The following is a 24,919-nucleotide window of genomic DNA, read 5'->3' as shown; positions in this document are numbered from 1 at the left end:
CACCGTTACATGAGAAACGGGAACCACTATGGCTGATTGAGCAACACTAGGAAAAAGTGACCAAGTTACAGGTGCAAATCGTCGATAGATTTGGGTGATTTAATAACAAAAAGATTGAAAGTCAAGATGCCAAAATCAACATGACACAATGATTGTTTCAATATACCCATTTCCTGATTTCAATTATAAAAGAAACCAATAGTTTCGTTGATTAACTCACATTTAAAAATATAAGAAACCAAACTCATAGCACAAACTATCATTTAACATATACCAAAGCCAAAACCAATATTGACTTAATATAATCAGCTGGAAGTGTCACCCAAATCAATATTGTTCACATCAAAAACTTTTTTAGTAACACCATCAACTGCATTCTCTATTGGAACTTGACCGTTTTCTACCCCTATTTGATTATCTCCATAACAACAACAATAACAAAAAAAAAAACTAACCCCATTATACGAAAATGGATTCGATCAATTGTAGATAAAAATTTGATTTACTGCTTGAAGTTTTATAGAATCAAATTAAAATGAAAACAATTTCAGACTAAAATGAAAAAAATTTAATACCAACAAACTCCACAGTTATCAGCCACACTACCAATGACTACGCTTTCTAGAAATTGAACACATAAATTTTCATAAAAAAAACACACAACTGTGTGATTTGGGCGATACAAACCAGAGGATAACATAATGAAGAAGTCAGACGGGATGCGACAGCAAAGCACCCCAGAATATAACGGTGCGAAATAGCCGGCACGGGTGATTTCCTAGTAGATATATATACAATTATGTATTAATACAACAAAATCAAGAGTTTCAATCCTAAAAATTAGAAAATAATGCTACATATGTATAAATTTCAAAATAAAATGAGAAACCGCTTGTTTATACACGCCAAAGGTCAAGCAATCAATCACTATTAAACACATGGCACAATCAAAAAGCCTTTTTAGAACAACACATGCGCAACCAAAAGTATGAGTGATGCCATTTCCAATTACAAAACTCTAATAAAGACTTAAATGATTGATCTAAATGTTTGTCTTTCTTCGTTTAGTTAATAATAGTAAAAATAAAGGAAGAAGTTTAAATGAAAATGGAAAAAAATGCTTTAAACTCAAGTCATCGTTGCGTCCAAACAAGACGCGCGTCGCTCGTTGGACGCGAACACGACTCAAAAAACAGAGTGTCCGTGGAACCCAGCTTCCAACTATTTAATGTAATACTCTTTATCCAATATTTAAAAAAAAATAATAATAATATTAAGAGTAGTGATAGGTTGACCACAAGTTCACACCGCGGAATGTACTGAGAGGGAGTGAAGGGCATACATGTATCGGGATGGTGAATAAGCAAAATTTTAAAAAGTGGATCCCACCTTTCCCTCACACGGTGTAAACTGCGATATTTCCGCACAGTGTGTTTATCATTTTCGTAATATTAATATTTTTTATTTCAACAAGAATAACAAAAATATTTTTATTTTCTAAAAATTGCCTCGAGAATGCACATATTGATGAGACTATGTCCGATGGTTTGGGATGCACCTTTATGGAAGTTGTCACAGGGGTGAGCTTTTTCTTATTTTTTTCAATTTTGAAGCATTCGTCTGTAGCTGTAGCCGGTAGGTGACTCGGTTGCCCTATGATCATCAAAGATGAAAATGCAAGAGGACCCACTTTTCCTCAGCTACGTGTCGTTCCCCAAAGCCACCACTTTCTCTCTTTTGCCCTTGTATCACACGTGTCACGCCTAAAACACTAAGAAGGTACGCGCCCAAAAAGTTCTCACTCCGATAGTCTCAGCCTTTTCTTGTTTTCTTCTCCCAAGAAATTTCATTTCACTGTTCATCAACATAATATTCTAGGGTTTTATTTTTCCTCTTTCCCCTTCCGCTCTTTCTCTGTATCTCTCATAGAAATCCGAAGAAGTAGCAGTTGACGAAGAAGAAGAAGAGTTACAGGCTGAAATTTGATAATAGTGGCATCAACTTCTGGTACTTCCTCTTCTTCCGTAAAAGATTTGATGGATCATGTTTTTTCTTGGAGTATTGAAGATATACTCAATGATGATCTCTACAAACACAAGGTATAATCTCTCTCTCTCTTTCAATTTCTCAATCACTTACTCAATTTGTCATTTTATAGCTTTTGAGTTAATTTGCCCTAGATTTTTGTAATTTCTGGTTCAGATTCTTGAATAGATGGGGTAGATGATATCGATTATGCTTGGTTTTATGCTTTAGTAGAGCAATTTTTCCCCAATTTTGTGATCACCATAGTCATTATTCATGGGCTGGTGTAAGTGGTGGTTTACTGAAATTTGTCGTTGAGTTTTGTAATTTCTAGTTCACGTGGAGGTGTCAATTATGCTTGATATATGCTTAAGTAGAGCATTTTATCCCCAATTTAGTGATGGCCACAGTGATAATTCATGATGCAGATCAGGATAGGATGGTGTTATGGATAATCGCTAAGGCCATTTTCCAAAGCTGTTATTCGGGTACTGTGTGGACCACCACCATGGTGGTGGTGGTGGTGATGGGTATTCTGGTGATGTTGGTGGTCCACACAGGCTCAAGTATTATGGAAGTTTTCACAGCATGAACTATAAACCTTGGTAGCAGTTATTTGCAGCTGCACGGGACACAATATGCTTTATTAGAACATTTTAGGTTCTATTAGTAATCAGTATGAGAGTTTTAGAGTTGGCCCTGTGTAGACCATCACTACGAACACCCATTACTGCTGCAGTTGTGGTGGTGGTTGCAGGTCCAAATGTGATGGAAGTTTTATGTATGGACTGTAAACCTAGACAGTTATTTGAATCTGCACGGGATTAAATACTTGTGAGTATCACAAAGATATAACCATTGATAAATCACTAAGTGTTTAATGTTTGTCGAATTATCCACTTTATTGGCCTTCAATTACTTCCAATTTTATGATCTGTTTTATATTTATGTCTTTTTGTGATTTTCTGTCTTGGCTTGTAACTTCTCAAGCTGGTTTAGCTAATGTGTGGTATTCAGATGTGGATTTTGGATTATGATTAGTTGGATGTTGTATGTTGTTTTAATCTGGAAATTGTGTATGAATTTTTTTTTTAGGTTGAAGTAATACCAAAGCGTTTTGAATCCGTACAACATTATCTTGGTTCTTATACTATGCCGTTGCTGGAAGAAACTCGCAAGAACATTTGTTCACAAATGGAGTTTGTCAGGTGTACCTCACGCTGAGTAATCTCAGTAGAGGAGTCTAAGCTGGATGGCGGACCATTCTTGTATTGTATCAAGTTTGACTCCTGGAAAAACCGGTATGGTGTATATGGCAAAGAACCGTATAGTCCGAAACCTTCAGATCTGTTTCTTTTGGGTGATGCTGTACCTGAAGTTGCTTCGGACTTGCAGCGGTTTGGAAGTAGTTGGTCTTTGGCTTCAGTTGTAGAAGATGTGATAGAGTGCGATTATGTGGGGCACGAAGACAGACTTATTTGCTTTCAGGTTAAGACCTCAAAGCCGATAAAGATAGAGATGAAAGAGGGCAGGAGGAAATCACTGTTTGTGGTGTTTCTGGTGAACTTGGCAACAAACACTAGAACATGGAAGGCGTTACATATGTTTCGAAACTTGAATATTATCAAGGAAGTTCTGTGTGCCAATTCCACGGTAAGATGTATTCACCACTTAAGTGTAAAAGTTTGTGTGACTTACGTTCTCAAGTCTTTGGAAACCTTGTTGCAATGTGAAACAAATGCTGCAATTGCGCCGATTTGGCTTCACTTTTTAACCTCAGCATTCTTTTCCAATTTCAGAGTTGGTTTTTATGCTGGTTTTGGTCTCTCTTTCTTTTATGCTACACAGGAATATATATGGGAAAATAGATAATAAGATATCTCTTCCCTTTTTGAAAAGTAAATTCTTAGCATAGTAATAATTATACTAATTATGATGTTTGTTGTGTGGGAAACGATTTTTACAGTGGCTTTATGGTAATGCAGGTAAAGGAAAATTGTGGTTCCTGTTCTGCACAAGTTGACAGGATTTGGGCCAGAAAAGTTGATTCACAATTATTACTATCTCTTAATGAATCTCAAAGAGCTGCGGTTTTGGGTACTATATCTGCAGTGCAATGTAACCACAGGTCTTCTGTAAAACTTGTTTGGGGTCCACCTGGGACAGGAAAGACCAAAATGATTAGTATATTACTGTATAGCTTGCTAAGTATGGATTACAGAACGCTTGCTTGTGCCCCAAAAAACATTGCAGTTGCTGAACTTGCGTTGCGTACCTTAAACCTTCACAGAGATGCTTGCGAATCAGACATGGGAAAGAAAGTGTCAGTTCGCTCATTTGGGGACTTTCTCTTGTTTGGGACTATGAATAGATTGGAGTTATCTGATGATCTTGGAAAGATATATGTGGATTATCGTGTGGACAGTCTTGTAGAGTGTTTTGCTCCATTAACTGGTTGGAAGAAACATTTCGATTCCATGGTGGATTTTCTTGATGATTGTGTATATCAGTATGGTTCGTGTTTTGAGAGTGAAATAATTACAGAGGTTCACGTAACAGAGAAAACTGGAACTAATTCTGAAATCCGCATGTCACTTCTCATGTTTGCAAACAACAGATTCAGAGCCTTAGTGGTGCCATTAAAAAGAAGCATCAGAATATTATGCACCCATCTCCCTAAAAGACTTATTTTGCCGGACATTTTCGGAAAGATGGTAATTCTTTGTGGTTTGCTTGAATCTCTTGGAACTTTGCTTTCTGAATGTCAGGTGACTGACAAGGAATTAGAAGAACTCTTTGCATGACAAGAAAATTATTCCAAGGTGGCACAAGGGAGTAGAGCATTTAATTACATATTAGACACATTACACAAGATGAGGATTGATGTTATGAAGGTTCTAAGATCTGTCGGTCATTCTCTTGGTGATCGCCTTCCAAGTTCCACTAACAGAATTTTCTTAACAGAGTTCTGTTTGAAAAATTCATCCCTCATTTTTTCCACTGTGTTAAGCTCATATAATCTGCATGAGGTAGACCTGGAACCACTGGATTTGTTGGTGATCGACGAAGCTGCTCAGTTGAAAGAGTGTGAATCAGTGATTCCCATGCAGCTTGAAGCTATAAGACACGCTGTCCTAATTGGCGATGAGTGCCATCCACAAGCCAGGGTCAAAAGCAGGGTAAGTGTATAACATCAATTTCTTCGCTTTAACATAAGGTTTTCATTCTTAATATTTTCCAATGCATTTTAATATTAGGTGGCTGATGAAGCTGGGTTTGGAAGAAGTCTATTTGAAAGGTTGGGTTTGTTTGAGCATGTGGAGGACCTTCTCAACATGCAGTACAGAATGCATCCTGAAATAAGCTCTTTCCCAAATCGTAAATTCTATAAAGATCAGATGATAGATGCTCCAAGTGTTCTTCATGAAAATTTTCAAAAACATTATCTACCAGGACCTATGTTTGGTCTCTACTCATTCATAAACATTTCAAATGGAATGGAGGAGCCAGATGAAGCTGGGCATGGTATAAAAAATATGGTTGAGGTGGCAGTTGTAATGGCAATAGTGCGAAACCTTTATAAAGGTGTGTTCAAAGTTAGTAAGTTGATTGCAATAGCTTATTTGTTATTGAGTAGAAGATTCAAAGTAGGTTTACATTTTTATTACTCTTCCATTCTCATGCTCAGCATTATTCTAAGCATTAGTGAGGATACAACTGTTGTTGTATATAAATACCATAGTTTATAGATGTGATAGACATAATGACACATTTCATTAAGCCTGTCTTAATTTTTCTTTTTTGAATTGTTGAATCATGATATGTCCATTTATTCTACTTATAAAGGATGTTTTTAAATGTTCACAGCATGGGAAGGCTCTAAGCATAGCTTAACCGTTGGTATCATATCTCCGTACACTGCCCAAATTGCTGCAATAGAGAATAAAGTTGGTCAAAAATATGAGAAGCTAAAGAACTTTATAGTGAAGGTGATGTCTGCAGATGGATTCTATGGGGGCGAGGAAGATGTCATAATAATATCTACTGTCGGGTCTAATCATAGTGGGGGGTCAGATGAGTTCCTATCTAATCCACAACGTGCTAATGTTGCTCTGACACGGGCTAGGTACAAGTAGTGTGTGTGTGTTTTTCACTTTTTTGGGAAAAAAATAATACTGTAGGAGATTTGTACATATGCTGATTACACATCGTTTAGTCTTTGTTAATTTGTCGTGTGTTAACGTTTCAGGCACTGCCTTTGGATTTTGGGGAATGACAAAAAGTTGTGTAAAAATGGATCTTTCTGGGAAGATTTAATTCGTGATGCGAAACAGCGGGGATGTTTTTTTAATGCTGATGAAGATGAAGAGTTAGTCAAAGCAATGATCAAGGCGAAGAAAGAGCTTGATCAGTTAGATAACTTACTTCATGAAGATAGTATGCTTTTCAAAAGTGCATTATGGAAGGTAAACTGTTCCAACAATGAATCAAATATCTACCATTTTCTTAGTTTCCACTCATTGATCATTTCTGTTACCTCAAATTTATAGGTCCTGTTCAGCAATAACTTTAGAAAGTCATTTGGGAAGTTGAAGTCATCACAAACACAAAAGTCTGTGGTTAATCTATTGGTTAAACTTTCCAATGGTTGGCGTCCAAAGAAGCTTGAGGTTGAAATTCTATGTGGTAACTCGGTCCAGCTTGTGAAACAGTATAAGGTTGGAAGGATTTATATTATTTCTAGCGTTGATGTTGCAAAATATTCATGCTACACCCAAGTTTTAAGGATATGGGATATTTTGTCTCTTGAGGAAATACCTAAACTAGTGAAGAGTCTGGACAGCATATTCTCCATATACACTGATGATTACCTCAACCGCTGTAAGCTGGAACATATGAAGGGGTATGTATTTTAATCTCATAAAACACCAGTTATTTCCATTGAAAGGTCTCTTGATTTCTGTATTCAACTTCAGATGGTGAGTATTGATCAATTCTTATTCTCAATGTTGCTTTACATAGTGAAAGTTAACAATATTTTACGGTAGATTTTAGTAATACATGAACATACTCTCATAATTTATTTTTGCAGGGATTTGGTAGTGCCAATTACTTGGAGAATAGATGATGAGATCGTTAGATATAAGAAAACTAACAATGCTGAGTCAGTAGATAGTACAAGTGACGGGGTATCGGGTGGGAGATGTTACATTGAAAGCTCAAAAGTGAGAGATAGTCTATTGCTGATGAAGTTCTACTCCTTATCAGCTGGCTTAGTGAACCATTTGCTCTCCGGAAGTGATGGAAAAGAGCTGGATCTTCCTTTTGAAGTAACAGATAAGGAATTAGACATCATTCTTTACCCTAGAAGTACCTTCATTCTGGGCAGGTCTGGAACAGGGAAAACCACTGTTTTGACAATGAGATTGTTTCAAAAGGAGCAGCAACACTACTTTTCTTCTAAAGGATTTGTGGCCGCCATGGGAGATATTTCTTTGAGTGCTCCAACTGGGAATATTTGCAGAGTTGTTGGGAATGAGACAAATTGTACTGTCTTAAGGCAATTATTCGTAACAGTCAGTCCAAAACTATGCTCTGCTGTTAAAAACCAAATTTCTAACTTGAAAAGGTATCAGTTTACTTTTCTAGATTCAGCTTTGTAATTTCTCTATTACTTTTGAGTACTTCATGTATTCTAATTAATTTTCTTGTACTTTTAATACAGCTTCAGCAGCAGTAGCAGGGCTTCAACAGAACACAATTCCGTTCAGTTGCCTGATGTCGATGACGCAGTTCAATATCAAGATATACCAAATTCTCTGAGGGACATTCCACCTGAGAGTTATCCACTTGTCATAACATTTCAGAAATTCTTAATGATGCTTGATGGAAGTATGGGAAACTCGTATTTTGATAGATTCAGTGTTATAAGGGAACTTTCACAATCTAAAAATGCAACCTCAAGGTCATTTGCTTTGCGTGCTTTTATAAGAACAAAAGAGGTCAATTATGAAAGATTCAACTCATCTTACTGGCCTCATTTTAATTGCCAGTTGACCAAGAAGCTGGATTCATCTATGGTTTTTATCGAGATTATTTCACACATAAAAGGTGGGCTTTTTGCTGGAAAGCTACCTGATGATAAACTTAGTCGGGAGGATTACATATTACTATCTGACGGACGGGTGTCATCCTTAAACAGGGAAAGAAGGGAGATGATTTATGATATTTTCCTTGAATACGAGAAGAAGAAAATACTACATGACGAGTTCGATTCGGCTGATTTTGTGATTGACCTTCACCGTCGACTGAAAACTGGGTGTTATGAGGGTCAGGAAATGGATTTCGTGTATATTGATGAAGTACAGGATCTCACCATGAGACAGATTGGTCTATTTAAATATATTTGTAGGAATTTTGTGGAAGGATTTGTTTTTTCTGGTGATACTGCGCAAACTATTGCTGGTGGGGTCGATTTCAGATTTCAAGATGCAAGATCTTTGTTCTACAACGAGTTTATTTTGGATTCAGGAAGTGATGTCGTGGGAAATGCAAAAGACATGGATCCATCTCATATCTCAGACATCTATCATTTGAACCAGAACTTCCGTACTCATGCAGGTGTTCTCAATTTGTCGCAGAGTGTAGTTGAACTTCTGCACAAATTCTTCCCACATCACATTGACAACTTAAGTCCCGAAACAAGCCTTATTTATGGGGAAGCACCAATTTGGCTTGAATCTGCGAATGACGATAGTGCAATAATAACTATTTTCGGGAAAAGCGGTGAAAATGCTGGTAGGAGTATGAGTGGATTTGGCGCAGAACAAGTCATTTTGGTGCGTGATGGTTCTGTTAGGAAGGAAATTGCTGAACATATTGGAAAACAAGCTCTTGTTCTTACTATAGCAGAATGCAAGGGCTTAGAATTTCAGGTATATATACGATAGTGGCTTATGGTATTCCTTTTGTATTTCCTGGTAAAGCTCCATTTGTTTTTTATATAATACAGTGTGTGATTCAGCCTGATATTGCATTTGTTGTTTATGTAGGATGTTTTGCTTTACAACTTTTTTGGAACATCACCTTTAAAGAGTCAATGGAGAGTTGTTTATGGGTATATGAAGGAACAAAGTCTTCTCAACTCCAACGCTGTGAAGTTTCCAAAATTTAACAAGGCGAAACACCAAATTCTCTGCTCTGAACTGAAGCAATTGTATGTTGCTATCACTCGTACTAGGCAGAGTCTGTGGATCTGTGAAAATAGAGATGATTTTTCGAAGCCTATGTTTGATTACTGGAAGAAGTTATGTCTCGTTCAAGTTAGAGAACTTGATGAATCACTTGTACATGCAATGCAGGTTACTAGCAGCAAAGAGGAATGGAGTTCACGCGGTATCAAGGTTGAAGTTTGAACTTGAACTTTAATCTCTTATCCATGCAGGAAAGTGTATTTAGCTAGATTTTCAAAATTTACCCTCCCTAACATTTTTCCTATAAAGAATATGTTAACAAATAGTTTAAGGTCTTTGTTTTATTCAGTTACATGAGCGACCTGGCATGGACTACACCATCAAATGTACATTTATTGGGTATTTAGATTAAAAGTAATCAGATATAGATTCGTTTATGGATTGGAACGACACGAGTATATCCTATTTTTTCATATAGATTATTGTATAGTGAATGACCATGTTTTCCGCACCTTCTTTGCATCCACACTACTAACTTATTTACCTATTGTACCCTGGAGATTCTAAATTACGTGCTTATTTTCCTTGCAGTTACTGGAGGAAGGTAATTTTGAGATGGCAACAATGTGCTTTGAAAGAGCTGGTGATTCATTCTCGGAGAAGCTCGCTAAAGCTTCTGGTCTTAGAGCTGCTGGTATTCACATGCTTGGTTCTAATACTGAACTAGCTCGCGTTGCTCTTTTGGAGGCAGCTGAGATTTATGAATCCATTGGCAAGGCTGATTTTGCTGCCAAATGTTTCATGGAGCTAAAGGATTACAAAAGAGCAGGTATGGACTATTTTCCCGTTGTATATTAATTTAATAATTTACTTTTGGTTTCTTATTTTCTTCTAGCGATCATATATCTTAAAAAATGCGTTGTTTGAACACCTATGTTGTTGGATCAGTTGATTTTTAAATTGTGTAATAGATGTTGCATTCCCTGAATTATCAAACCAGTCTCGGTTGAACCTCAAGAGAGCTGATTTGTCACACTTCGACTTATTAGCAGTTTGTAGGATAGAAGTGGTATTAGAAATCTTTTAATATGCTATCTCCTTTGTAATATTTGTAGAAATTAACTATAGCGCATGAAAGATCAACCTTTTTTTTCTTAAAAGTTCTATCACTATATTGCAGTAAAATATAATCTAGCCTTTTCACATGCTCCCTGAGTTTTGATTACTCGTCAACGATTGATTATGTATGGATCTGAATTCATCCTTCTAGTCAGTCATGTTATGTTCAGCTTGCTTATATTTTTTAACTTCTTTTTATGTAGGTCTGATTTATTTGGAAAACTGTGGAGAATCTAGGCTAGAAGATGCTGGTGACTGTTTCAGTCTTGCGGGATGTTGGTCTACTGCAGCTGATGTGTATTCTAGGTGTAACTGCTTTTCCAAGTGTTTGCTAGTTTGCTCGAATGGTAGTCTCTTTGAAACCGGTCTTCAGTTCATAGAATGTTGGAAAGAAAGTGCAAGGCCAAACACTGATACAGCCAAAAGTCAGGATCTGACAGATATGGAACAAAGTTTTCTCGAGAGATGTGCCCTTCACTATCATCAACAGAATAATACTAAAAACATGATGAAGTTTATCGAAGCCTTTAGCTCGTTGGACACGAAAAGAACATTTTTAAGGTCTCATGATTATCTTGATGAGCTCATCCTTCTCGAAGCTGGGTCTGAAAATTTTATTGCAGCTGCCACTGTTGCGAGATTAAAAGGGGATCGTCTTCTTGAGGCAGATATGTTAGAGAAGGCAGGGAACATTGTAGACGTGTCATAGGTCATCCTGTTTTATGTTCTTGGCAATTCTGTTTGGGCAAATGGAAACAAAGGTTGGCCCTTGAAAAAATTTCCCAACAAAGAAAAACTTTTGGCAAAAGTTAAGTTGATAGCAAAAAGCAAAGATAATCTAGTTATGAATTCATTAGCACAGAGACAAGCATATTATCAGACACAAATAGTATATTGTCAGTGATGAAAGACTGTTTTGTTGCTTCACAAAGATTTAAGAGTCTGCGGGGTGAAATTATTTCATTGAGGAAAATCATTGATTACCATCTTGCTATAGCACCTTCTGAGTATGTTTGGAATGATCTGCTCGTAAATACAATGGAGCATGTAGACAATTCAATATCCGAGAACAGGGTCTCCGTTCAGACATTGACTTCTGGAATTTATGGAAAGAAAAGATAGTTAACTTATTGAAATATCTCAATTCTCTTGGAACTCCAGATAAACAAGACTACAAAAGCTATAAGAAGTTTTGTTTGGGTTACTTTGGTGTGCATAAGCAGGAACATGATCAAAGTTCTATATACATTTTGCTGAACAGTGATGCCTCTTGGAGAAAAGAAATTGAGGATAGACTTCTTCGAAAAACCAGAGACTTACTTGGCATGAATGATCACCAATTTGCGTCTTCTGCTCGTAGATATTGGTTGTCTACATTGCTTAGTCTTTGTATGCAAGTATTGGAGAAGCTGGAAAGCCTCTATAAATTTTCTGATATAGTCAAAGTTGGTAATGAGTTTTTTCATGCACAATTATGGTCCTTTTCGACAAGCATTAACCGCTCTTAACAGTTACCAGGTTGCAAAATCGATAATAGAGTCCAAGATACTGGACAAAAAGCTTCCTGGGGAACTGCTCAAGTTTTTGGGACGTTCCAAGCAGCGTTTTTTCGTGAAGTTTTGTATGAGGGACCCGAAACATACGTGTTACAAACATGTGATGGATCTAAGAATAACTGAGCTTTCCAAGGATTTAATCAAGGAAGTGATGATAGATATAATGAGCAAAAAAGGCAGGTTACTGTATATAGAAATGTGGAGTGTGGTCTTACAGATTTTTATGTTTGGTAACTTCAGCGAAGAACTTTATCAAGTTATCATACAACGTTCGGATTTGTCTCCAGCCTATAATGCTTTCATTAAGCAGTTGAAAAGGAGCAAGATATCAGGAGAGGTCTCTGTTTGTTTGGTTAGTAATTTTGAAAAATCATTACAAGAAGCATTTAACCACGACTGGAAAAACGACCATGATATCATGTCAGCTTCCTGGTTCTTTTATTTTCTTGAACGTCTTCTTTTTTTTGTTTCATCCTGGCCTGGTTCCTTTTTGACAGTAAAGTCTTCTGTTTATGAAACAATTCCCTGGGGGAATCTAAGATGCAATGCCAGCTCATTATCAGTAGCCGACTCAAAAGTTTTCTCGAGGAGGTTTTTCGATTTTATAGCATCCAAGATCAAAGAAATACTTACTAGTAGGCTAGAATGGCTTTGGGAACGTGATTCTGACAGAGTGGCTTACTACCCTTATCTGGTCTGCAAGTTGGTTCTCTTGGTTGCTTTAATTTGTTTGAATTGTGGATGTCACTTTGATTTGCTGTACAGTCTGCTTGCCAGATACGATATAATAACTGTTCTGCCGCCTGTGTTTGCTATGATCCTCGAGAAAAGGGGCTCGATGCCTTATGATAAGTTGCTTGCTGATATCCTCGATGCAGTTGGGGATCCTTTGGTCTTTTTGAAGTCAGGAGATATTCAGAGAGAGTTTTTGAGCCACAGTGTCTTTGAGATAGATGTGGATTCGATTCACTCCAGAGAAGACATATTCGGAGTACTATACCCAGAAATCTCAGATTCTAACATAGACTATGAAATGGAGGAGATTGGAAATCCAGAGGAGGAAAATGTCTGTTTCTCCAATTTTGACCATGTGGGTTATAGTGAATGTCCAACCGAGTCTGATGATGATATGGAAAGGGCGGAATTGGAGATAACCAAAAAATTCGATCTTGTGAAATCCTCACAGTTGTTTACGAACACAGCTCGTGTCTACATGTTTTCGAAATGGATTTTTGAGGACATCCCCTATCATGATTGCAACCCACAGAAGAAGGTTTGTTTCATGGTTCTAATTCTTTTTCTCTTTAATTTCCTTTTCCAGTAACAAAACTTGTAACATTTTTGTGTGTGTGTTTTTCAGTTGGAAATCTGCATTTGCTATCTACATAGTGAGTATCCATTTTCTAAAGACCTCTTTTCTAAATATAAAGACTGGATGTGGGAACTAAAGCAGCTCTCTTTCGCATTAAGTGGCAGGTTAGTTATTTTAAGTAAATCTCCTGGTTTTGGTAAAGTAAATATAACATGCAACTTTGACTCTCTCTGTTCAATTCAGACTCTCTCTGCATTGCAGACATTTTTCGGACCCCTAAATTTAGAACACTCTACTGTCTGGTTCATAGAAGCATGTGCTATTGCTATCATACTTTTCTTAGGACAGTTTGCTGTTTCCGTGTAGTTAACTTCATTCACTTTGACTAATTTGTTTCAGCAACGAGGATCATGATATTCAGTACTCAAAAATTGGTGACTGCTTGAGGAAGTTGACTGCAAAGACTCCAATATTGAAATTATTATTCATGGACTTTCTTTTTGCGATTATTATTAAAAATACTCCTTACAGCAAGAAAATCAAGAGGGAAGAACTACAAAAGAAGCAGGCTGGAAAGAATGAAGGCAAGCAGAAAAAGTAGTGGTATTTTGTTTGGCAGGAGTTGCAGCATCCTCGTGATAGCATCATTTCATTGGGTATCTTTTTCTGGTAGATTGAAATATATCTTTCGGATGCATTTAGGAATCATTGATATACCAGAGCCTCTAGAATCTGGTTTGACTGTCAAAACAATGACAGTGCGCACCGCAGTCACAGCTCCCCTTATTAAATCTGCAACTTTTCTGGTTAGTTTCAAAGGTATTTTGTATGAAATGTTTAGGACCTCAATCTGGGTTCCTTCAGAGTTGTATGTTATCCCCAAGAACTCGTTTCTGTTCGTACTTGTGGTCCTCCTGTGGATGCCCTTCTGTAAGTGTCACTTCTAGGGTGTGTTCTTTTCTCTAACTCCACTAGTGTGTGCCAGTGAGTACACATTTTACTACTGCTCTATGTATGCTTGGGGTTAGGAGGCAAGTGTTTAGATAAATAGTTTCTCAGATTTTAGCCTCAGTTTGGACTTCGGCTAAACGGTTATGTTTCGACCATTGCCATCTGCTGGAGCCACATCATTTGTTCTTTTTTTTTTTTATCTAGACGAACTCACTTTGTTACGTCCTTACTACCCTTTCTCATGTGGTCATTTAGAGATTTCTTGGAGCCTTTCGAGTAAAACAAAGTTCAGTTTAATTCCTCATTGTCAAAAATTTCAAAGAAGTATACATACCAATTTTGTAATTGTAGAACATCTTTCAATAATGCCAAGGGTCGACTAACCCCGGCTCTAACCCATCCTAAAATTAGCAAAACCAGAGGAAAGCCCTTAATGTTTTCATGTATTTTACAATTAGTCCACCTAATGTTTGCAAGTCCATCAAAATGTCACATTTTTAAATATATTCTTTTAGTTCCCTCTTTTAGTTCCCTCATTTTGATGGACGTGTTCAATTTGAGTATGCTTTCATATTCGACGATTGAGGCCTAATCCCTATGGGCTAGATTGGATTGTTAGATTGACCAAAAAGTGTTGCAAATCAAGAAAAAAGTGTGGGAAAAAAGTTAACACTCTATCTGGCTACTTCTTTTTCTTAGCATTTGCTCGCAGTTCAACTATCAGCGAGATTGAAACGCTGAATGGTTCGGCGCTCAAAAAGTGTATTTAACGCTGAATGGTTCGGCGCTGGGAGATAAATTTTATGATCTAACGGCTGAGATTTAAAAAGCCGAACCAAACGGCGCTTAGAGCCGAACCAAGCGGCGCTCTATAGTGGTCCCAGATGAGATGGATGACCAATCTAGCTGCTAGATATCTAGCCCATAGGACTTAGGAGGTTGTCCATGGCGACGTGGATGGCCAATCTAACAGCTAGATGTCTAGCCCATAGGACTAAGCCTAAGGGTGATGACATGACGAAGCTCCAAAGTGCATAATATATCCCGACTGTTATTGTACAATTCCCGACTTTCTGCTTAGGCTAAAAAATAATTGCAATGTATTATGTTTTGACTTTGTTTGGTAAAACTTATAGTTATAGATAATCATAAATACATAAATTTGATGCGCTCCAGGAGGTCCCAGGTTCGAGTCCCCGATGGTGTAATATTGCAGAATTTGACATGGAAGGTAGAGTTAACTTGCACTCCTTGCGACATAATCGGCGCCCTTATCCGCTTCGGTTCCCTTGGCTGGTTCCGCATAAGGCTCGTTGGTAGGCTAGCACGACAACCTGCTAAAGTAGTGTGGTAGTGCGTTGTTGGAGCTTATCTTGTTAGGCTTCCAACTAGTTTTATGTAATAATCGTTATCCAATAATAATAATAAAAATAAATACATAAATAATTCTGATATTTATTTTTATACTCCCTTAGTGACAAAAACTTAGTCCGTTTTGACTTTGCCAAAATATTAAATAGGCTATAATTTTTTAATTGACTACGCTTAGTTATTTATTTATTTTAGTTTAATAGAAAACTAAGAAAATATTGAATTTTTGGAACCATTTTTCTTTAAGCGTAACATATGTTTTCTTTCAAAAAATACCAAAAAATTAAGGCTACATCTGAGAGTTTATTTGAAAAATATGATTATAAACGTAAGCTACGAAAACGGAATAGAGGACATTGTTTTTGAAACCGAGGGAATAATTGATTATCTTATAAAAATGCTCTTAAAGAGAAGAGGAAAAAGACACTTTAGGATTTTTTTAGTCCAGCATTAGTTTTTTTGTAAGTAGTACTCCCTCCGTACTAAATTAAGAGTCAACTTTGACTTTGTCAAGATACTAAGGAAATCTTATAAAATGTCATGACTAGCCCTTGACTAGCCTATTTAATATTAGGTTATTACCAAAATTAAAATTATTAGTGTTAAAAAATCTAATTTGGATAGTATTATTGTTTTAGGAAATATTGTAAAGGAATATTTTGTCATAAATTTTTATTTGAAAGGTTTTGTAACTACCCATCAATGTTTTTATTTAAAAAAGGAATGACAATTAATATAAAAAAATATTGAATGAATTTTTACTTTATAGATGGCGATAATATTTATGATTTTTAATTAAGGTTATATTAAAAATGGTATATTTAATAGTTTAAGGGAAAAATATGTCTATAAACAAAGAGGACAGATAAAGGTGTTCGACAGAAAGCCTGAACGACAGTTCAGGTCTTGAAGTAGTCAGTTAGGGTTTATGTTCTTCCTTAAAACAAGAATTAGGTTCTGGGTGGAAATGATTTGGTGATTTAACAATTCAGAGAACGTGAATTGCTGGGTAAGTCTCTAATTATTTCTAATTCTGGTATTTTTAATTGAGCTAATTAAAGTATTCAATTTATTTGATTGAGAATAGAACCAGAATTGAGATCAATGTAGAATGGAGTTGTAATTGTGGTTTACTGTTGTGGTTGTGGTGATTCTGAAGTTGCACATATGAATAATTGAGGAAGGAGGTGGTAGTGAGGATATTGTTGTTGTGGTTTTGTGAAGTGCAGGGAAGAACTCATAGTGGTTCTGGGATTGACTGTGTTGAGCTAAGGTACAGAATTACATGAGTTTAAGGTATTTGTGTGTTTGAGTTGAGAGAATGAGAAAAAGTGGAGATGTGTATTGCTGTACAGAATTACATGAGTTTAAGTTTATAGATGCTAATGAGAACGAAATCAAATGGTCTAATTCTGATGTTCAATCTTTCATCTCTATTGATCCTATCCATGGACCTGTGGTATGTTACCCCTCTCCTAGTAAATTTTGGAAACTAAAACGAGTTATGAGAAAATAAAACTACTGGAACCTTATTCTTTTGCTGTCATCTTGTAGCGGATCTTTTCGATTTCGGTTGACATTGGCTAATGATTATTAGTGCTATTCCATCCCGTTGTTGCTCTCCATACATTTGTGTGAGTCATATCTAGCATCCTTTCCGTATGTTTTGTGACCTCGTATGTGTTCATTCTAGAGAAATAGATGCCCTAGGTTTGGCCTGCTTGGCACTGCCGTCTCTTGTATAGATTTATCTGGCTGCATGGAAATGTCCTGCATAATCCCTTAAGAATATGCAAAACAGTGATTATTACTCTGGAGAAGCGTCAAACTTTACTTTTAAGCAGTCAGGTGGTGGTTTAGCAACTTCCTTAGTCTCCTTAGTTTCTACCCATAATATATGAAGTTCCGATGTTGAATTATGGGGGATCTGGGGTTAGTGTTACCATCGTTTAAAACTAGCTATACTAGTTTATATTCAAAGGGGTGTTCTTGCTAGCACTAGATTTTGTTTTACCCTTGGTTGGTGTAGGAAGAGTATGGCTTAGCACTACATCTTTGCCGTTCTCTTTATTATGCAATCTGTGTCGTTGATGAAGATTTGAAGGACTAAAACGTCTTTTTAGCTAAGAAGATATGGACAGCTGGAAGATAATTGTAGCTAACTTTCCATCCATCACTTTTGGTCAAAACTTGCCTAATCTAGCAATAAATAAAAAAAGTGACCTAGAAATGAAAAGCACCAAAAAAACGGGCCTATTTTTGTGAAAAGCCCTATAAAAAACTATTGAATGAATTTTTTCCTTATAGATGGCGATGATATTTATGATTTTTAATTAAGGTTATATTAAAAATGATATATTTGGTAGTTTAAGGAAAAAGTATGTCTATAAATAGAGCGGACAGATAAAAAAGGATAGACCAAAGTAAAAATTAGGACAGATAAAGATGGACAGAGGAAATAGTATTTTTTACTGCAGCAGTTACAACATCCTCGTGATAGCATCATTTCAGGGTATTTTTTTCTGGTAGATTGAAATATATCTCTCGCATGCATTTGGGAATCATTTATATACCAGGTAAACAGTGTCTTTTGGTTCCCCTTTGGAAGCTAGTTTGGCTGTCGATACACAGACACGGCGTACCGCAGTGACAGTACCTCAATTTTCAAAGGTGTTTTGTGTTTACATGAAATGTTTAGAACCTCAATCTGGCTTCCTTCTGAGTTGTATATATTTGTTATTGTTGAGGAAGTTTTTTAGTCCAGCAACTCGGTCAATACCACTGCCAGTATATGACTGAGACAGAAGATCGTTTCTATCTGCTGGTATTTGATGCGGACCAACTTATAGAATAAACAGGTCCTTGTTTAAAGGCTTACTTGGCAGCATTTAGCTACGGGCCGGTCTCGTCCGTGCCTTAAATTCTGGACTAGTAATCTTGAAGAAAGCATTCAGCCTTGTAAAGCTCGTGCAGTCATTGGTAGTCCCATAAACGTAGTCTGAACTTTTGTTTCCTAGTGATCTCTTTTTCCTTTTTTATTCTTACTTGCGGATGCCCTTCTGTAAGTGTTACTTCTAGGTTTGTGCTTGAGCAGCCATTAAACTATTATTTCTCATTTTTGAAATCCAGCTTAATCTTTGTTATTCTTTTTCGTTGGTTACAATGTTGCTAGATGTTTTTTTTATTTCTTTCTTTTGAAGCATACTCTGTTGGCAGATGTGGTTGTAGTGAATACTGGGTACTGGAGTGGAGGGTGCACGCCAAAAAAAAACAAATAATGCTCGCCCTGAAAACTCTATGTTGTAACCTTAACTCAGCGTTCTTAACTTGACAGCTGGTTTGATTTTTTCAACTAGGATATTGGTTCAATGACAACCAAAATGGAGAACATTTATAACATTCCCAGAAAAGAAAAGAAATTTCTCGACCATAACATTTTCCAATTGTACTCAAACTTTATCCCACCATTTTTCTACCATGTAGTAGCACCCATCTTAATGTAGAACGATAAAGAATAAAATACCAAAATTGCTGGAGATGCGGATAGACGATGATGGAGAAGATATAAAAGAATTGTATTAAGAGCTTAATGAATAAAAGAGAGTTGTATTGGTCAGCACATTGGGCATTCTTACTTGTGTTGAAGATTCCTTTTAGAACTGATAATTGACTTTTAAAATGATTGGGTAAGTAGTACATCACCAACTATTCCGTTTCAGGAACCTATATGAAAAATGTTGGTAGGATGGTCAAGGACTAGATCACCAAATATAGTTGGTTTGAGAAACCAATTACTGGTGTCCTAAGTATAGCAATTTAAGAGGTTTGTCTCTTAGAGTTAAGTTAGAAAACTCTATATTTGTAGGAAAGTAAATCTTATTAAGGAATGTGTCTAGTCTTATTGATATGTATAAATATCCATAGAGAGAACTAGAGAAAACACACCAGAACTAAAAGAGTTATCTTCTTCTCTTCTAAGGGTTTGTATATTCCAACCTATATGGTGATATATAAAATTGCTTATTCCTTCCCGATGATTCAACCTAGTTAAATACTTGTTTTTCTTGTGTGTGTGTGATTGTTTTCTTGGCGATATTGAGATACCTTCGTAGCTGTGCAAACCTAACGTTTCCGCAGGCTTTGGCGCAACAATTGGTATCAGAGCAAGGAGACGCTCTTGGATACGGGTACTCAGATTGCAGTTGAAGTGAAGGAATTTTTCTGAAGATTGCTTTAGGTAATACCAATCTCAAAGGTTATGTTTTTTTATCTATATTTGAGTGGTTGTGAACAATGGTTGACGGGAAAGAATCAGTTTATCCGAAAGATGCTTTAGGAGAACATTCAGAGTCCACAAGTAAAGATAAAAAAAAATAAAAGAAGAAATACTTCATTCACATAAATCTCAACTCAAGGTAGAAAAGTTTACAGGAATCAATAACTTTGGTTTACCGAGAACGGACGGAATGGATGCTCTTGTTCATCTTGACCTTGAAGAAGCTCTAGAAAATCATCCAGTTGAGATGTCTGATAAGCAGTGGAACAAGATGAATAGACTATGTCTTGGTTCGATACGAGGGTGTTTAGAAACTGCAGTAAGAGTTAATTATCAACACGAGACTTCAACTAAGGATCTCTGGAAAAAGCTAGAGAAAAAATACCTTGTGAAGAACGTGGCCAATATGATACATCTTAAAAGGAATTTTTATCGTTGTAACATGAAGAAAGGTGCAACCCTAACCGATCACCTAGATTCATATGATAAACTTCTTGCTGAGTTGGTTAACTATGAAGAAAATATCAACGACGAGGAACAAGCTTTGTGTCTGATAAACTCTCTTCCTGAAAGGTATGAATCTGTGATTAAAGCTTTAATGCATGAGAATGATAAGATGACACACGCTGAGGTCACTACAACATTGCGTAGTGAAGTGTTCAGGAAGATGGATCGTGAATACCTTGCAAGTGAAGATAATAATGATGTGATTCTTGCAAGAGGTCGTTCAACAGACATGAGAAAGAAGACTGGTGGTTATGGTAAAGGTATAGGGCGTTCTAAGAGTAGAATGGAGTGCAAAAGGATGAGTGTGCTTGGTTCCATGACTTCGATCATTGGGCTAAGGATTGTACCAAGCGTAAGGAGAGAGAATGAGATAACAGTAATACCGAGGTGAACATTCCAAAAGGTAATGAATAATCAAGTGATGCTTCTGATTTCTCGCTGATTGTGACACCATCAGCTTGTGCTATTACATATAGTACATGGGTGATAGATATGGGAGCAACGTATCATATATGTCCATATCGAGATTGGTTCTCAAGCTTGGAAGAGCTTGATGGATAAGTATGTATGGGAAACAATCATACCTGCAGGGTGATTGGGATTGGTAGTATTCGTATCAAGATGCATGATGGTATGATTGTTTCCGGAACCTTCCCTAAAACACCGACAATTCTCAACAATCTCCACCTTGTCGACATTTTAACAAATATCCATCTCGGTAAAGATTTCACTAATCTGAGCCAATCTTCAAACGACGACAATCACCTCAGCATCCAAAAGGATCTCAACGATGATGAAACTGGATCAAGTGATAACTTAACCCCTAAAAGATCGAAGTCAACAAATCTCGTCCAAAATTCTTCCTAAGTGTCTTCTTAGAAAAACCAAAAACTTCTTCATCTCAAAAATTCCAAGCTCAATTGCTTCTTCAAGCAATAAAACTGAACTTTCTCTTTGCCATGAGCATATCCCCGAAACGAGTAAAGAGATACGAAGAAACCAAACATGTCAAGTTTCACAAAATCACCAACTCCGTGAACAAATAAACCAGAGGATCCAAAAGCTGACATACCAAACTTCCAAACTAAACCAGCAACATCAAACCAAACGAGCTGTGAAAAATTAATGTCCTCCACCAAATCTCCAGGCAAGAATGCAGTTTCGACCTCCTCGACTAAGTCAAACTTCCACAACAAAATAACAGGACTCGGGTATACATATGATTAACGACGGAGGAAAAACTTCATAACAATCACACTCTATATTGTGCATATTATTTAACTAACCTTACCCCAAAACATGTACCGGTACGTAACTGTTCCAAACAAGATCTGGAAATCATCCTACAAAAAATGTAAAGACCAAACATACCAAAACGTCTTCTTAACCTTAGGAAACTCCACCAGCTCCCAAGCCACTATCCAAAACTGTGTTGTGCTCACCCATTGTCTTCTTACTCTTAAGAAACTGTAATAAGTTCTGAAGTAGCTATCCAAGACAAGTGCTAACCTCTCACGTTAAGCTGAGAAGCAAAGGATGATAAAACTAAATTGTTGATGCATAGACTTCTCAAGAGAAATCTCTGGTCTCATCTTCTATCTCCTCTGTAATTATTGAAACCACAATCTCAATATTGTAGTAGATGAGCAAAGGAGCACACTGCTCCACCGAAACCAAAACCTCTCAAATCATCATCACTTCTATAACATAAATCTCTCCACAGAGAGTTCAAAATTGGTCAAGAATTATAAACACAACTTCTGAAATACCAAATAAAGAACACCTTCTTTCAACTCTAACACCAAATCTATTTCCTCTTACAAGAAATAAACTTGGAAACCAAAACTTGATCGCTTTCCAGAAGTACTTCGGAAAATAACAGTAAATGATAAAAATTTCACGCGATAGCACCGAAAATTCATCCCCAAACTTTTCCAAGAAACTTGAACAACATGCACTTTTCTTTCTCCAAGTAGTGTGCGAGAAAATCACTTTCTACACCAAATAGTATAATTATACCTAAACTTATAAAGTTCCCAAATGATACCTTGTTCCTCTCAAACGGTCTTCACTCCAAATTGGAACATATCAAAACTAAAAAACTAACATGTTTCTCAAAATGGTCTTGCCCTTCAAACTATCTCGATGATTCTAGAATGTACACTACCAAAAATCCTCCGCCGAAAAGTCACCGAAAATAAGGTCACAATCTGCTTAGCTTCTCTCCCAGTAACAGTAACAAATATTCCCTGAACATCCAAATGGATGTCACTAAAAGTATCATGTATGTGAAACATAATGATACCCAAACCTGCAGCCACGCCGCTCTCCAAAGGTACACTTCCTTCGAAGCTACAACGTTCACAGAAACACAACTAAATAACCATATCTTCAATCATATTCCTAAGATGCATATTCCATAACTTGTGTTAACAAAATTTTTTCTCATTAAATAATAAGAAACCATAGCTCTACCATAAGTGAACTCCCTATATACGAAGTCCAAAACATACGACATCTCATCAAACAATCATCACACTTCAACTTACTAGTAACCAACACACAACAAGTACTCCAAACGAAATTAAACTCTTCGAAACTGAAACACGTTGATCCTTTATAACGGTCAACAATTCCCAAAGCAAAATCTTCAAAAAGACCTCACCAAATCTTCACTGCCTTGTGAAATTGAAGCCACAAAAATATTTGAGTCTAACTTCTTCCTAACATCCTTCGAATTTTTAGGTCAAAATATTAACAACAACATGATCTAACTGATGACGACCGATATCAAACTTGTATCTTTCGTACCGAAACAATAATAAGAATTTGACACACTGAAAATTGTCCTCTTTTCTTTTAACAAACGTACAAGCCAAGATTTGTATCTGATGAGTGCCAAATATTGTATATATTTATCCCTTTTTGTTGGCATTTAACTCATCTTTTGCGCATTAATTCTACATTTTATCCCATATTCTGTATTTTCATTGTTTTCAAGAATAAATATTTTTATTAATTAATTTTGCATTTTTAGGTAATAAATAAAGTCTGGATGAATTGCGGAGCAAAAAGAGCAGAAAAGTAGTGAAAAGCCGGGAGGAATTACGCAAGGAAGCCGCGAAGAATGTTGCGCACAAGACCAAAAAGCTAGGAGTGGGCTCAAGAAGGAAGAATTGTTCTTAAAGAAGATATGGGCTTGGCATACCCAAGGCCCAAAACCCTTACCCAAACCCATTTCCACTATCCAAGCCCGTATCGGATTTCAGCCGTCAGATCGAAGCATTTCAGCATCCTACGGTCGCTTCATCATCGCACATCAATCTCCGAAGCTCCCGCTTTACATCGCAACGCCCATCTCCATCTTGGGCCGTCCTTTTCGTTGCATTCCTCCATCCGACGGTCGCTACCCACAGCCTCCCATCGCATCGTTGGATCCACCTACCATCGTCACATCCCACGGATCAGCTCGCCAAACATCGAACCAGATGCTTCCGCTTCACACCCTAGCACCAAAACCTATACTACCACCCAAACACTCCCTTCTTCCCAAACATCGATCTCATCTTCTCCACCCGACCATTTCCAGAACCACCACCACCTGCTCTACCCTGCCATCATCTTCCCCGACCAGCCCAGGTCGTCTCGAGTTCCACCACCACCACAAACACCCGACAACACCACCACCATCACCCGACAACAAAACCCATCATCCTATTTCACCCATTTCATTAACCCTACCCACTGTTAGGGTTTTGACATGAGAGAACTAGGTTGATGGGAACTGAATTCGTAGCAGGAAGAGCATCAGAGGGACATCAAGGAGCATGGGTCGAGCAGAATTCACACATGGGTGAGAGAATTTGATTTTCCCCAAATCAATTTAGGGTTTTCAAAATTAGGGTTTTTAGAAATTAGGAATTTGTTGTAAACTATAAATATGGATGTTGTTGCCACTGTTAAAACTTGTTCTTGGACTAGCCAAGTTTCCCCCTGTTTGGGTTAGGTTTGATTTTTAATTTCTGCTGCATTGTTAACCATTTGCATATTTTTCACTGTGCTGTGTATGATGTTGTAGTGTGTAACTGTTTGATGTTTGTTAGTTTAATGCTCTAATTCACCACTATGTAATTGTTTGATGTTGTGTAATTGTCTGTTGTGTTGTTAGTTTAATGCTCCTGTTCATTTGTAATTGTTCCTGTTAATGTGTAATGTCTTGTTAATGTCTTGTTAGTGTCATTCCTAGCTCACTGTTATGCTGTTAGCATGTTCTAATTCACCACTAGGGTGAAGATGAAACCTTAATGCCACTGTGTAGGAGACTACAATTTTTGCCTTTCATCACTTTGCTCTCACATTGTATGTCAGGCATACTCTGTAGTTAGGATACCCCTGTGATTGAAAGTGCAGCAGCCCATGTGAATTGCTTATGGTCCAAACCTCAGACTAGTTATGCTCTAATCAGATAGCTAGTACCTTGGGAGGACAATTTGGTTGCAATTGGAATATCCAACTTAGTCTAGGTGGAATCAATGCCCTAGTTTGCCATCTATCTTCAACTGTTAGTATTGTTTTCTTTCACTTGTTTGGTTTACCTGCATTTTCTGTT

General features: G+C 37.0%; 2 protein-coding genes across 4 annotated transcripts; both read left to right on the top strand.

Moving 5' to 3' along the window:
- The first annotated feature begins 1,882 nt into the window (after positions 1-1,882).
- On the top strand, positions 1,883-11,071 carry LOC113328810 (TPR and ankyrin repeat-containing protein 1-like). Of its 3 annotated transcripts, none has more exons than XM_026575815.1 (12): positions 1,883-2,099; positions 3,121-3,678; positions 4,011-5,204; positions 5,283-5,610; positions 5,893-6,151; positions 6,275-6,491; positions 6,576-6,928; positions 7,118-7,654; positions 7,751-8,960; positions 9,078-9,428; positions 9,810-10,047; positions 10,541-11,071. In XM_026575815.1, exons 3-12 carry the CDS (start codon positions 4,899-4,901, stop codon positions 11,044-11,046), a joined length of 4,305 nt encoding a protein of 1,434 aa, XP_026431600.1. In that variant the 5' UTR covers positions 1,883-2,099; positions 3,121-3,678; positions 4,011-4,898; the 3' UTR covers positions 11,047-11,071. The 3 variants fall into 3 exon arrangements, with proteins under 3 accessions (XP_026431600.1, XP_026431602.1, XP_026431601.1); XM_026575817.1 differs by having other exon boundaries at positions 3,992-5,204; XM_026575816.1 differs by lacking the exon at positions 1,883-2,099 and adding an exon at positions 2,631-2,859.
- A 681-nt stretch (positions 11,072-11,752) lies between these two features.
- LOC113328812 lies at positions 11,753-14,311 on the top strand. The gene is made up of 3 exons (XM_026575818.1): positions 11,753-13,166; positions 13,254-13,369; positions 13,605-14,311. Exons 1-3 carry the CDS (start codon positions 11,790-11,792, stop codon positions 13,804-13,806), a joined length of 1,695 nt encoding a protein of 564 aa, XP_026431603.1. The 5' UTR covers positions 11,753-11,789; the 3' UTR covers positions 13,807-14,311.
- The last annotated feature ends 10,608 nt before the right edge of the window (positions 14,312-24,919 follow it).

The sequence above is a fragment of the Papaver somniferum genome, unplaced genomic scaffold, assembly GCF_003573695.1.
Source record: "Papaver somniferum cultivar HN1 unplaced genomic scaffold, ASM357369v1 unplaced-scaffold_114, whole genome shotgun sequence".
NCBI classification, from domain to species: Eukaryota; Viridiplantae; Streptophyta; class Magnoliopsida; order Ranunculales; family Papaveraceae; genus Papaver; species Papaver somniferum.
Note: the sequence above shows the minus strand (reverse complement) of the source record. Positions and strands in the feature narration are given on the sequence as shown.